This window comes from Helobdella robusta, assembly GCF_000326865.2.
Source record: "Helobdella robusta unplaced genomic scaffold HELROscaffold_29, whole genome shotgun sequence".
Lineage (NCBI taxonomy): Eukaryota > Metazoa > Annelida > Clitellata > Rhynchobdellida > Glossiphoniidae > Helobdella > Helobdella robusta.
The window spans coordinates 528500-541889 of record NW_008704475.1 but is presented as its reverse complement, the minus strand read 5'-3'; the positions used below and the strand labels follow the sequence as shown (position 1 = coordinate 541889).

The 13390-nt window shown below is 35.9% G+C and overlaps 2 protein-coding genes across 2 annotated transcripts; one reads left to right on the top strand and one right to left on the bottom strand.

The window, feature by feature from the left end:
- Positions 1-4576: 4576 nt before the first annotated feature.
- HELRODRAFT_174207 (hypothetical protein) lies at positions 4577-6185 on the bottom strand (the record flags this gene model as incomplete). Its single annotated transcript, XM_009020755.1, has 3 exons — positions 4577-4697; positions 5439-5573; positions 5989-6185. The coding sequence occupies 3 exons, from the start codon at positions 6183-6185 to the stop codon at positions 4577-4579; spliced, it is 453 nt and encodes a 150-aa protein (XP_009019003.1).
- A 613-nt stretch (positions 6186-6798) lies between these two features.
- HELRODRAFT_174206 (hypothetical protein) lies at positions 6799-7925 on the top strand (the record flags this gene model as incomplete). The annotated part of the gene is made up of 3 exons (XM_009020754.1): positions 6799-6844; positions 7256-7611; positions 7716-7925. The coding sequence occupies 3 exons, from the start codon at positions 6799-6801 to the stop codon at positions 7923-7925; spliced, it is 612 nt and encodes a 203-aa protein (XP_009019002.1).
- Between the last annotated feature and the right edge of the window lie 5465 nt (positions 7926-13390).

The window sequence follows — 13390 nt, the reverse complement described above, 5'->3', positions numbered from 1 at the left end:
AACCATGATAAGTTAATTAAAATATATAAAATAAAATGACTATAAGTAAACAATATATTACCTTTACTGTTAAAATAGTACATAATTAAAATATTTCATATAAGGTATTTAAAATAAATAAATTAATTAATCAAATTGTTTTAGATAATGTAGAATTACAAAGTAATAAATTGCGGCTACCGCACTATGACACAACTGTTTAATAACTATGATTTAACCCAAATACGAAATGTTGAGTCTATTGGTAAAAAACTAATCAACGCAAAACGTGCAAAAATATTTAATGAAGTTTGTATCGCTGAGAACCTCGTACCAATATATATATATATATATATATATATATATATATATATATATATATATATATATATATATATATATATATATATATATACAATATTCTATAAATTCTACCGAATGGTAGAATTTATAGAATCATTTGGTAGAATTTATAGAATATTGTAAAAATTATGGTCTATTACCAACATATATATATATATATATATATATATATATATATAATTATTACTATTATTAGAAAATTTATATAGCGTCTTTTAATATTACTCAGAGCTTATTACTATAATAAGCTATGCAAACAGACAGATGGAGTTGCAATGGGCTCCTCATTGGGAGTCCTGTTTGCCAACTTTTACATGGGACATCTGGATGAAAATATATTTCCCAAAAACCCACAATATAAACCTCAACTGTTTGGTCGATACGTAAATGCTATTTTTGTTGATAACATTTTTTTGTAATTGCTTTTATTATGGTCAGAAAATTAATTAACACACAAAACTTGTTTTCGTAAAAAATTATCATATTTTATGTGGCCTCAACCTAACATTCTTCATAACATTAACTTTAATGGCAGCAAAAGCAACATCAATGTCACACACTCATCATACTTTATAATTAACAGCAGATAAAAATTGACTTTGGATAATTATATAATGACGTAAATGCTTCCAGGCCAACGTTCAAGCAATTCTTATGAGTAATACAATAAATGACAAAAATCTGAAAAAATTATATAGTCTGTAAGACAAGTTAAGAAAAAAAATTATCCAATTAATAAAACAACAATTAATTTATACTGTTATTCACATTTAATGTTGATTTTTATTCAGCAGTAATTTGTTGTAAAATATTGAGACGTCAATGTTTTTTGTATTGGGCCCGCAAACGGCTTAATCCGGTTCTTGCTACAGAGCTTTTGTGCAATTTCGTTTATTGATCAGAACGCTTGCAAATAAACCAACTTTTGGTTTCATATTGTTTTTCTACTTTTCGATTATGTACGATGGTGCCTTTAATAATTTGACACATCGCAAGATCACTAAGCATTTTCCGCTAATAATATTTATAGTTATATCACGATTTTAATGACTGTTGTGCAGATTCATTAAAATTGTGCAACTCACAGTTATATCAAATAAAATACTTTAACGTTTTTAAAAGTGTATACTAAATTAGATGTGTAGACTTTTATTTTGTGTTCATGTGTATATTTTTATACTATAGTTCAAACTAAAAATTGAAATATAACATAATAGCTGTCCTCTGCGTAAGTTGCTATACAATTAAACAATGTCTGAACACGTGTAATTATTCATTTGCTTTTCTATATTTGCATATTATACATGCTCACAAAAACTCACACACAATTCCAAAAAATAACGTGCATACTGGTTCAAGTCAGCGCCGCTCAGATGCGCAAAGATCAAAGCAAAAATGACAGATAGCCCCGGGCCACAAAGATTGGAGAGCTACATGTAACGCAAATTAGGTATTAAAATGTTTGACACACCTTTAGGTTTACCAGTACATTGCTTTAAGAGTTTATTCACAATTTTAAACAAGATGTTAGCATCTTGCTTCAATATGCGTGCGCACAACACAGTTTCTTTTAATATTCTTTGAATGAGCTCTGACAGACGCAAAGTCATTGACAAAATACGACGAAAATAATAAAAATGGCCCGGGGCTATCTGTCATTTTTGCTTTGATCTTTGCGCATCTGAGCGGCGCTGACTTGAACCAGTATGCACGTTATTTTTTGGAATTGTGTGTGAGTTTTTGTGAGCATGTATAATATGCAAGTAATGTGTTGAAATGGAAAAAAAATAAAACATAATAATAATAAACAAATTTGTAAAAGAAAAAAACCTATTGAAGAACTAGCATTAGCTTATCATTCATTTGATTTTTGAAAATATGACCTGCAATCTCTGCGTTTGACAGAGTTTTATTTACAGAATATTATTTATTCTGTAAAAGATGAATTTTCAGATTTCTACACGGTTCACAGGTAGTAATTTTTTTGTGCAGGTGGTACTATTTTATCAGGATAAGATTTGCTCAACTTATGTCTATGTCTATTTCACAAATATGTACGTGTTTAAGACTTAATAGTGGCTTCCATAACCAAAGAATCGGGTGAAAAAACATTCAGTAACATCAGAGGCAAAATTAACAAGGAATGCATAAGACGGACAGGCGGACAGCAGTTTGCAGCTCCGCATCGCAAGAATGTCCAGCAGGTGTGAATTTGAACTGCAGAGCCAATTTTACAGCAATTATTTTACAAACGTGCCAAACAATTCAAAAATGAATAAACTCTAATAACATTATTAAATTTAAAGTAAATTGATTATGAGAAACATTAAAAGAACAGACTTGATGTCATCTGTATTAAATTGGTCAAATTCGTCGAAAGAGTCTCCGAGACACGACAGTGTGGGAAAGGTGGTGCAGTTGTTGTTGTCATCCATGTTGTCAAGTCTTGTTGGCGGTTATTTATTTATGAAAGATTAAATATTTTAAAGAGACCTAAAATAGATATTTCAAATGTATTTATTGTTATTTTTAAATGTTTTAAGTTGTCGTTTAAATTATTTTTCAAGCTATTAGAGTATTTTGATTGTTTGTGGTTTTTAGAGTTGAAGAAATTAGTCTCATGGCAGACTGTCAACTACAGGATTTCCAACGTTTCACCGCGTAGCAATGCGATATCTGGTCGCAATGTTTTGAATAAGCATGATGGTGGTTGAAAATCGCCTGTCTCCAGATCAGCAAAAATGGAGACGTTTGGGTTGGCACATGATTTTAACTTGTCGAGGATTATTGCTAAAATTTTGTTGTGTCTAGTTGTGTATCTACCCAATGCCGATGCTTAATAATAATAATATTATTATTGTTATTATTTTTAATAACATTGAGTTGTTATTTAATAAGGCAATGCAATGAATGAAAAAGTAACAAAATCAACAGATGAACAGAAGGTTGTAAAATTCAAAAACCAAAGTGACTCAGAACAACCATGGAACAGGGATTGTTGTTAAATAAAATAGTAAAGACTATTGTAATAGTCCATTTTTGTGTGGAGAAATAAATATACAAAGCATGTATGTATGTGTACACGTGTGTATGTATGTATGTATAGAGAAACTCGAACATAACGAGCGTTTGGCAAGAATCTTCAGAGGAAGAATTTCCTTCTACGAGTGTTTAAGTTTTTTAACTTACTGACACTTTTGAAACAAGGACATATCCAGTGATCAGTTAGATGTCTTTGACTGAACAAACAATTTGCCTCGCTTTGAAATCACCTCTTTTTATACTGAAAAATTTTTTAGGCGGTGCCAGAAAGTTTACATATCACGATGCGAGTTAAAACGACAAGAGTAATTGGGAAACAAAATTTTGTAGGCGTGCCAAAAAGTTTACATATCACGATGCGAGTTAAATCGACGAGCCAAGTAACACGTTAAACTGAATCTGAGAGTGTTGAGTAATTGGAAGCTTCACGTGTTTACAAGCTTGTCTGTTAAATATTTATACTCGCATTCCTTTTTCTTCCTACATAACCGTATCCACAATTTGGCTGTATGTCCTATGTTCTTCAGACAACTCGATCGTCTTTTACCCGCCAAACATAAATCTTTCAAAAAGCTGTACAACAAACATTTTAACACGTTGTTTTATCTTACTAACTAGCTCAACTTTTTTAGCGTGACTTGTTTCTATATTAATTTCATGCAAAACAGTCAGTTCGACTAAAATAACAGTGTCTACTGATAACGACTGTACTATTACATTGAGTCTCGTTCCTGTATTCTTTATAAATGATGGGTAGTTCTTCATGCCCTCGAAATCTGCCATGACCTTCTAACCTCTGCCGTTATGAAAAAACTTCCTTGGTTCATTTTTCGTGGTTTGATACAACTTAACCTTTCTTCAACTTAACTTGAATTTGCCTCGTCACAAACATTAAAAATGAGTTCCACTAGTACTTTTAATATTTTGTTGTGCCTTTATGTATAAACGTCTATGACTGAGTGCGTACTTGCATGAAGCCATTATGTGAGCCACTAGGCATGTGAAAATGTTAAAACAAAACCATTGATGAGTGACACTAAACATTCAAACATCCAAATAAAACTTAGTAATTGACATCTCGTAACTCGCTCACGTCAAGGATTAATTGAATATATTCTGCAACACAAACACAAAACAAGAAATGTGGTTCATAACAAAAATAACTCTCTGCTATTGCCCAACCTAACACTTATTAAGTGTTGTTGTCCATCAGGCCAAGGACCTCGATGCAAACAGGCAAAAATTCCAACGAGGACAGAGCACGATCATATTTGTTAATCTTTTCATGCGATGCCCTGGTTGCAACCAAACTACTTTCATTGCAGTTAGGTGCACATAGCGTTCCGCTAAAGTGCCCGGAACAGTGACGTTCTACGCCAAACACCTACTAGCTCTCCAAAGGATCAATGTACAACTGTCGGGGCGCTTACAATCATGCGCGAAATTTCGCGACGGCTCTTTAAGATCAGGTACTGAGGCCTTGGAGAAGAGCCGGCAGATGTAATCGTATTATGCGGAATGGCTTAGCTGACGGCCGCCACCCAAACGACAGACCAGAGCGTGGTGACTAAGTTCGTTGGCCTCCGACCACATTTGCACACATACTTTTTCTGGGAACCGTTAAATCTAGACAAAAACCAATTGCCATCCTGACCGTCTCATCATCTAGTCGAGTACCAACCGGTGTGTTGGGCCGTGATCTTAACCAACCGCAGCTCACGTCGCTAGACATTGAAAGTAGACAAACAGAAGTAGCATCGTCGGGACTGGCAGACAGCAAGTATTGAAAAATAGTTTTGTATGCCTCTTCCAGTGATTGAGCTTGAAAATTTATGCTTCCATTGGGTGAACCAGGTGGGGTACTAAATATCGTGGAAAATTGCCGTAGCAAGGCAGACTGCAGTTTAATCGTTGTGAAGGCAGATGATTTGTAAACAATAGGTGCCAGCTAAACCATGCTTTACATTCTCAGTACTCCAAACTTGATCGGCAACTGAGCCCGAGACCAGCCCCTATCGAAAAACTTAACATTGCAGTTAGCCGACAGAGCTGACCTCAGTGCGCCATCAAATTTGCCCAAAACGGTGACATTAACAAAAATGGATGTACGTAGAAAATGTACGCTGCGGATGATGATCAGAGCGTCGTGGATCGAAGAATGAGACACACGGTCGAAGGCGATTTTAACTCTGCGAGTTTTTTATAAAAAAGTTTGTTGAAACTCACCCTCCATCAGTAGGGTGCCCAAAAAATTTAAGGATGACTGCGACATTGAAGGCAGTGCTTCTGGCATTTCAAAAGTGTCGCTCACATACAACTTACACTTCTTAGTTTTGAACTCAAACCCAATGATGGATGGAGGCATTGTCTCTCAAAAACAAAAAATCTGCAGCCAAAACTTCTCCCACGGCAGCCGAACTGAAGTTGTCCAGGTAGCCGCAAACGAATTTTGATAGAAATTTTTCTTACACTAGATGAAAGGTTCAGAGCTAACTACATCAACCCCAAAGGGTTACCCTGTTGCACCCCCTTGGACGATTTCACCACCCAAGTGTGATAATTGAGAGAAGAATTTTGACCATATGCCGAATAACAATAATTAACCTTCGTTGGTGAGTGCGGTGCGGAAAGACAAACGCGAAGGTCCTGTAGACCCGACCGCATGTTGGTCGACCGCCCGTTTTTATGGAACTAGGGCATTCTAGTTCCTTCTCCTTTTCCTCGTGCTGTGGTAGCTTCCCGGCTGGTTTTAATTCGTAGTGATTGAAACAAAATATGCGTTTATGTAATACCGGAGCCATAATTAAATTTAAAAAAAAGAACTATAAATAAAACTGAAGAGAAAACTATTAACACTGTTAAAAGTTAAAAACAAAAGTATTGAACAATGGTGTACATATGAAACACGAACAGCAGAACTAGCTGACAGCCAGCTGGTGCTGTACGCTGTTTAATATTAATGAGATAAAACTTTAGTAAAAAAAAAGAAGATTTTTATAAAGACTGCCATAGCCAGAGGTGGTGATGAAGGTAAGCTCTCATCCCAGTTTAAACACCCTCATGGCTTGCGTCTCAAATAACCTCTGACAGTCAGAGTCCAACTCCTGGCCTTCTCGTGGCGAAAATGTTTAAACTAACAGGAGGAGGGCCGAAGGTAGTAACTAGCGCCTTAAAACTTGTCGCTTTAGGTTGATTGGGCTCAATACAAACCCATCTAAAAAAGGTAAACTTTGATTTCAAACATCCATTGCCTTGTGGCTATACCCTTTCTAAGGATAGGCTAACCCTAATAGAAAATAAAGCGTGGCAGTGCGTCTTTAAAACAATTCGGTTGCTTCAGTCTCTACTCTGCTTGCTACCTACCCACGTTTGTCTGGCAAACAACTTAAACAATTAAGCCAAAATGTTGTCCACATGGAGTCGTCTCAAAAAACCTTATATAACATCGATCGTCACGCTGGTTAAAGGATCGGTTATCTCGGTTATCGTAAGCCGGATGTGATAAACGGACTACGGCAAACAACTTTATTTATGACCCCTCTTTACGGCCCCGTGCTGAAGCCAACCCGCTTGATCTGCAAAACACCACCAGGATCGGCTCTTGGAGTATTCAATCACTTTGCGAAACGGGTGGCGCCAAGATCCTCGTGGACGAATTGTCGCGATACGGCATATGCATTATAGGCCTGCAGGAAATTTGATGGCATGGCGCTGGTGAACTGCGTATTGCTGATTTCAATATATTGTCGCCGTGCCCAGCTGAGTTTCATCCCAGGCTCGCTGATGTTGACTTGGCCTTGAGCAATCAGATTAATCGTGCACTGATTGAATGGCACCCAATCAGTGAAAGGCTGATGGTTGCTCGTTTCAGACATAGATATAGTATGTCTGTACTATGTCAGTAATTTTTGCTACGCGCCAACTAATGAAGCGACGGCTGAGGCTAAAGATCTCTTTTACAACGTACTGGAAGACTCGTTTTGCTTCACCAGACTCATCATTTGCCTGGGCGACTTCAACGCGGTAACGGGTGTTGACCGTCGTATGCCTGCGGTGGTTAGCCCTTTTGGTAGCGAATCACCAAACGACAACTCTGATCGTTTCCTGAAATTTTGTGCCTCTGTGAGATTAAGGGTCTGCGGATCCTGGTTTTACCGTAAGGATATCCATAGACTGACGTGGCACTCAAATGACGGTGTTACGGCTAAGGAGGTTGACCATATCCTGGTAAACAGCAGGTGGCGGGCGGTTCGTGCTGTCGTGTGTATCGTGGCATGGAGTTTGATACTAATCATTCTTCGGTGGTGGGCATTTTAGCCATCTTTTTTAAGGACACTGTGATTAAAACAAGACCTCCTCCTAGATTCAATATCGGTTTTCTGCGAGATTACGTCACTGCCGCAACATACGCGGCTGAGGTGGAGAAGTGTTTCGTCGCAGCCTCTGAAGAGGAGTTCTCCTCGTGGAATTCATTTTGTGATGCGATGACCAAGATGGCTGATAAGGCTCTTGATCATGATGTTCCCATGCGTCATGAATAAATTTCAACCGCAACAAGGCGACTGATCAAATCGAAACGACAGGCTAGACATAGTGACATAAAAGAAATCGCTCGTTCTCTACATAGGGAGTGCAAGAGACGGTTGCGTATGGATCGTCAGGCTTGGGCGGACAAATTGGCGGCGGATGGTAAAGTGGCCTAGCTGAATGGACGGACAAAGGAGGTTTTTGGTCATTTCCGAAAACTTAGATTGACAATTCTGGCCGTCTCTAGCCCTATTCTCAATTATACTGGCCGGTTGATTAGTGACGGAAGCTGAAAGCTAGAAAGATGGCGAGAATACTACAGACAGTTGCTCAACCGCTCAATGTCTGCGCCCTTGTTGGAATTGCCGGATTCAGGTGGACCTACATGTGCTAGTTAGTGAAGGATCGCTCCGTGATTGTAAAAACTATAGAAGCATTACTTTGCTGTCAGTTCCAGGCAAGGTGTTTGCTCGCGTCCTTCTTGATCGTCTTGGCGCCGTGGAGAGCAGAGTGGCTTCACGCCTGGTAGGTCTACCATTGACAAGATATTCACGCTCTCACTTCTTCTACAGATCAGACGTAAATTTGGTAGACCTCTATGGAATGTCTACGTTGATTTGAGAACGGCAGGGATGCTATGTGGCTGTGGTTCCGCTCAGTGGAGAAAGACCTGTCCTTATCAACTACGGTCCTTACTCCGCCTGGAGACTTGCTCATGATCGCTTGAAATGGAGGCACCTTGTGAAAACGGCAACGTTCCGATATGGGGCACGCCCATAATAATAATAATAATAATAATAATAGTAATAATAAATAGCTATCAACCAAAAACAGCGGAAAAAATCCGAAAAACAAAAAAAACACCCTCGCAATACAAGCAACTAAAGTTATCAAAAGCCAGTAAACTATAAGAACTCAAAACTTTGATAATTTATAATGTTGCAGTAAATATTTCAATCCGGCCTGACTTAATCGAGCTAACAAGTAGTGTGTATGCATGTATGTATGTGTGAGTGTGTGCATATGTATGTATGTCTGTTTGTATGTATGTATATTACTGTTATTGCATACAATATTGCTGTTAACATTTTTCTGAAATATGTTACCTCCACCATTTCTAAATTCTGTCTTTAAACTCAAGTCACTAAGAAAAAATTCAAAAAACCATGGTTCACAAATGAGCTACTAAAATTGTCTAAACTTAAAAATAATCTTTACAAAAAATTTTTAAAAGTCTAACTGATTTTAATAACCAATATTATTTAATTCATAAAAACAATTTTCTAAAAGTAAAAAGACAATCAATTGCTTTATTTTTTAAAAATGAATTTATAGCTTGCCATAATAACATAAAAAAAACTTGGAAAATAATAAATGGTTTACTAAATAAAAACATCATCTCTAAACCAGTTGGTACTTTAAATCATAATGGTGATATTTTTCATTTGGGTAATTTGATCGCCAACACATTTAATAAATATTTTACCAACTCCAGAGTTGTACCGGCTGTAGAAATCAACAATTGTAATTTTCTTAGTTCTATGCCACCTTCCACATGTTCGTCCATCTTTTTCTGTGAAACCAATGAGCTTGAAATGTTAAAAATTGTTTCTAAATTAAAAATTCACATTCGTCTGGCCACGATGGTATTCATAACTACATCATTAAAAACATAATTAATTCAGTTGTAAAGCCACTAACATATTGCATTAATTTATATATTATCTCAGGAATTGTGCCTAATGGTCTTAAAAATTACAAAGGTTATTCCAGTTCACAAAAAAGGTTCTAGGTTCCTCAGATTTTGTATTAAACTATCGTCCTATATCATTAGGGTCGTCTTTGTTAAAAATCACGGAGAAAATTATATGTGGTAGTATTACGTCGTTTTTAAATAAATTTCAGAATTTGTCTCCTTGCCAGTTCGGTTTCCGAACTTGTTATTTTAGACTTAACACTTTATGTTTGTAGTAACATCGATTTAAAACGACACACCATTGGTACGTTTATTGATATATAAAAAAAAGCATTTGACACTGTCGATCATGAGTTGTTGTTAACGAAAATGTCGTATTATGGAATTAGAGGACCTTTGTTAAAATGGTTTCAAAGTTGCCTTGCAAATCGATCTCAATATGTTGTTATAGGTAAACATCATTTTTCCTCGTTGCCTATTGTCTCTGGAGTGCCTCAGGGTTCTGTACTGGACCCTGTTTTTTCTAATATATTTATCAATGATCTATGGAGATCGACTAAGGCTGTAAGTATATTATGTATGCGGATGACATTTTGGCGGCTGGCGATTCCATAGGTGAAGTTGAATGTATTCTTAACTCAGAGCTCGCAAGAGGTCACTTATGGATGATAAATAATAAACTGTAAATTAATTTATCAAAAACTTATGCGATTCTTTTTCGTCCTAAAATTGTCACCAATTTACTAACATGTGTTACAATCTCATGCAACCTAAATTGGAAAGAGCACACAATTAGCATATCATACAAAGTATCTAAAAATCTAGGAATAATCTATAGACTAAAATATCTTTTACCGAAACGTATATTACTTAATTTATATTATTCTCTTATTTATTCTTATTTCACTTATTGTATTGTAGTTTGGGGTCGTTACATTAAGTCTCATATTATTATCTTACATAGATGTTTATACTTATTTATTCGTATTTATTATGACCTGAAAAAATATGATCATATTTCAGATTATTTATCGTTGTCTAACTTGTTGTCTATTCCTAAACTGTACGTTCTCAGATTATTATTATTCTTGTTTAATGTTATAGTTAAGAAGAAATTTGTTGTGTTTAATTCATATTTAATTAAATCTTATGAATATTGCCAAAGAACTACTCGGCACACTCCATTATACATTTGTATTGTCCCTCGTCGTACTGTTTTATTTTCATCTTCAGTTTGTGTTTTTGGCTTAAAACTGTGGTAAAAATTACCGTGTTTAGTTTTACAAGTATCTAACTATGGGCTATTTAAAAATCGATTTTTGACTTAATTAAAAATAACTTTTTTATTACAGGATATGATTTAATTATTTCAATTATTTAAGTTATTTTATAAAGAAAAACTTTTAATATGAATTCAATTGTTTTCTTTAACTTGTTTTTATTTGGTTTGGGTTGGGTGGCCTTACAAGCTCGTTTGAGCTTCTGTGTCTCCATGCTTTTTGCTGAATAAATTGAATTGAATTGAATGTATGTATGTATGTGTGTCTCTGTGTGTCTGTGTGTCTGTTTGTATGTATGTATATATGTATGTATGCATGCATGAATGTATATATATATGTTTGTATATAAGTATCAAATCAAATATTGTATTTATATAGCGCCAATTATAATTGCTTCTCATCAGCGCTCTCCTCGTATGAAGCATGTTGAAAGCGAGCCATTATCGGTTGAGATCACTAGGAGTTACCAAATAGGTATGTCTTTAGACGTTTTCTAAACTCAGCTAATGATAACCCGGATTTACGTAATTCGATAGGTAGGCTGTTCCAAAAAATAGGCCCTGCAACTGCAAAATCTCTATCTGCTGTTTTCAGATTCCGATCTCTAACATACAGCGTGTTTGAATCAGCAGACCTTAGACGCCCATGTGATGACATAGATGAAACTCGAATACACTTATCTTCTAAATATTTCGGAGCCAGGCCATTTAAACTTTTAAATACCATTACACCCAACTTGAACATGATTCTTTGTTTAACACGCAGCCAATGCAACTCCTTTAGAATTGGTGATGCATGATCAAATTTTAATTTGCGATATATCATTCTAGCAGCCTGATTCTGTACCATCTGAAATTTAGACAACAGTTTATTAGCTATGCCATATAGAAAACTGTTACAATAATCCAATCTAGAGTTGACGAAAGCATGTACTAATAGAGTCATTGTATCTCTATCTATCGATTTTGTGACTTGACGTAATTGACGTAGCTGGAACATACATTTTTTAACCAATAGACTGACTTGTGGACCCATTGTCATACGGGAGTCTATCACAATTCCCAAATTGGTTACCGTATTACTGAAACTTATATCAGTCATGCTGATGTTAATCGATGAAGGTTCAACCGCAAATCTGCATGTCATCTGCGTACCCATGGCAATAATAACCATCTTTATTCAGTAAATCCAATATCTCTGCAACGTACACATTAAAAAGAATCGGACTAAAAACAGATCCTTGAGGCACTCCTGACGTAAGTTTCATTGGTTCCGAGAGACCACCTGAGTAAGAAATCTGCTGAGTCCGACCAGTAAGAAATGATTCGAACCACGCTAACGCAATTTTATTTAAACCATAACAATATTTCAGTCTGTCCAGCAGGATTTTATGATTCACAGTATCGAACGCCGAACTCATGTCCAGGAATGTCAATAAAGTTACTTATTGTACATTAACTGCTGAATAAACATGAGAGAATATATCCGATAGAGCTGTTTCGGTCGAATGAAACCTTCTGTATCCAGATTGATGCGAAGGCCAAATACCATTTTTATTTATATGATTATTTAAAACTAACTCAACGGAACGTTCAATAATATTAGAAACGAAAGACAAATTTGACACCGGCCTATAGTTTATCAGATCTGATTTATCTAATCCTGTCTTCTTTAGAATTGGCGTGACAATTGCATGCTTGCAGACCTGTGGCATTACACCCTTCGTTAAGAACATGTTGATTAAGTCCGTTAAGTAAACAATAAAACAGTCAGCATATTTTTTGAATACATGCGTCGGTATTGGGTCGAGTGAGCATGACTTCGTAGGTGACGAATTAACAACTTTAGATATCTGTTCTTCAGCCAGCACTGGAAACGATTCGAGTGGAAACATAATATTAGTAGAAATAACTGAAAAATTAAAACATTCAGTTGACTTTTCGGTCACTTTCAACTTGTCAGCAAAAAATTTTTTAAAATCATTTGGCGCTATGCATTGAACCAACTTCATTTTCAACACTTGTCTCTTTTCCTAATAATTTATTAATCGTTTGCCATAAGTATTTGGAATTATTTTTAAATTGACATGTTTCCATCGAACTTCATGAAGTGGAGCAACATCGTCAGCAATTTTTAAAAGCTCTTCATTGAATATTTTAAAACCCAATTCGACATCATCATCCTGACCATAATGTTTCGAGATAGGTGAGCACCTCAAAAGCTCAGTCAGACGTTTTTTATCCACTCGTTTCCAGGATCTGATCCACGATTTCTTGAAAATGACTGGAGTCGGATTATTTAAAAATTGACCAGTTACTAAACCATGATCTGAATGGATACCAGATGGGTACACCAATATATCTTCTAACAAAAACCATCCGATGTGACAATCAAATCCAGGGTACCACCAAGCACATGGGTAGACTGATTGATTCTATTGACAAGATCAAAACTAGAGAAAATATCAGCAAGGGCTGTTGCATATATATCTGACGAAGTTTCT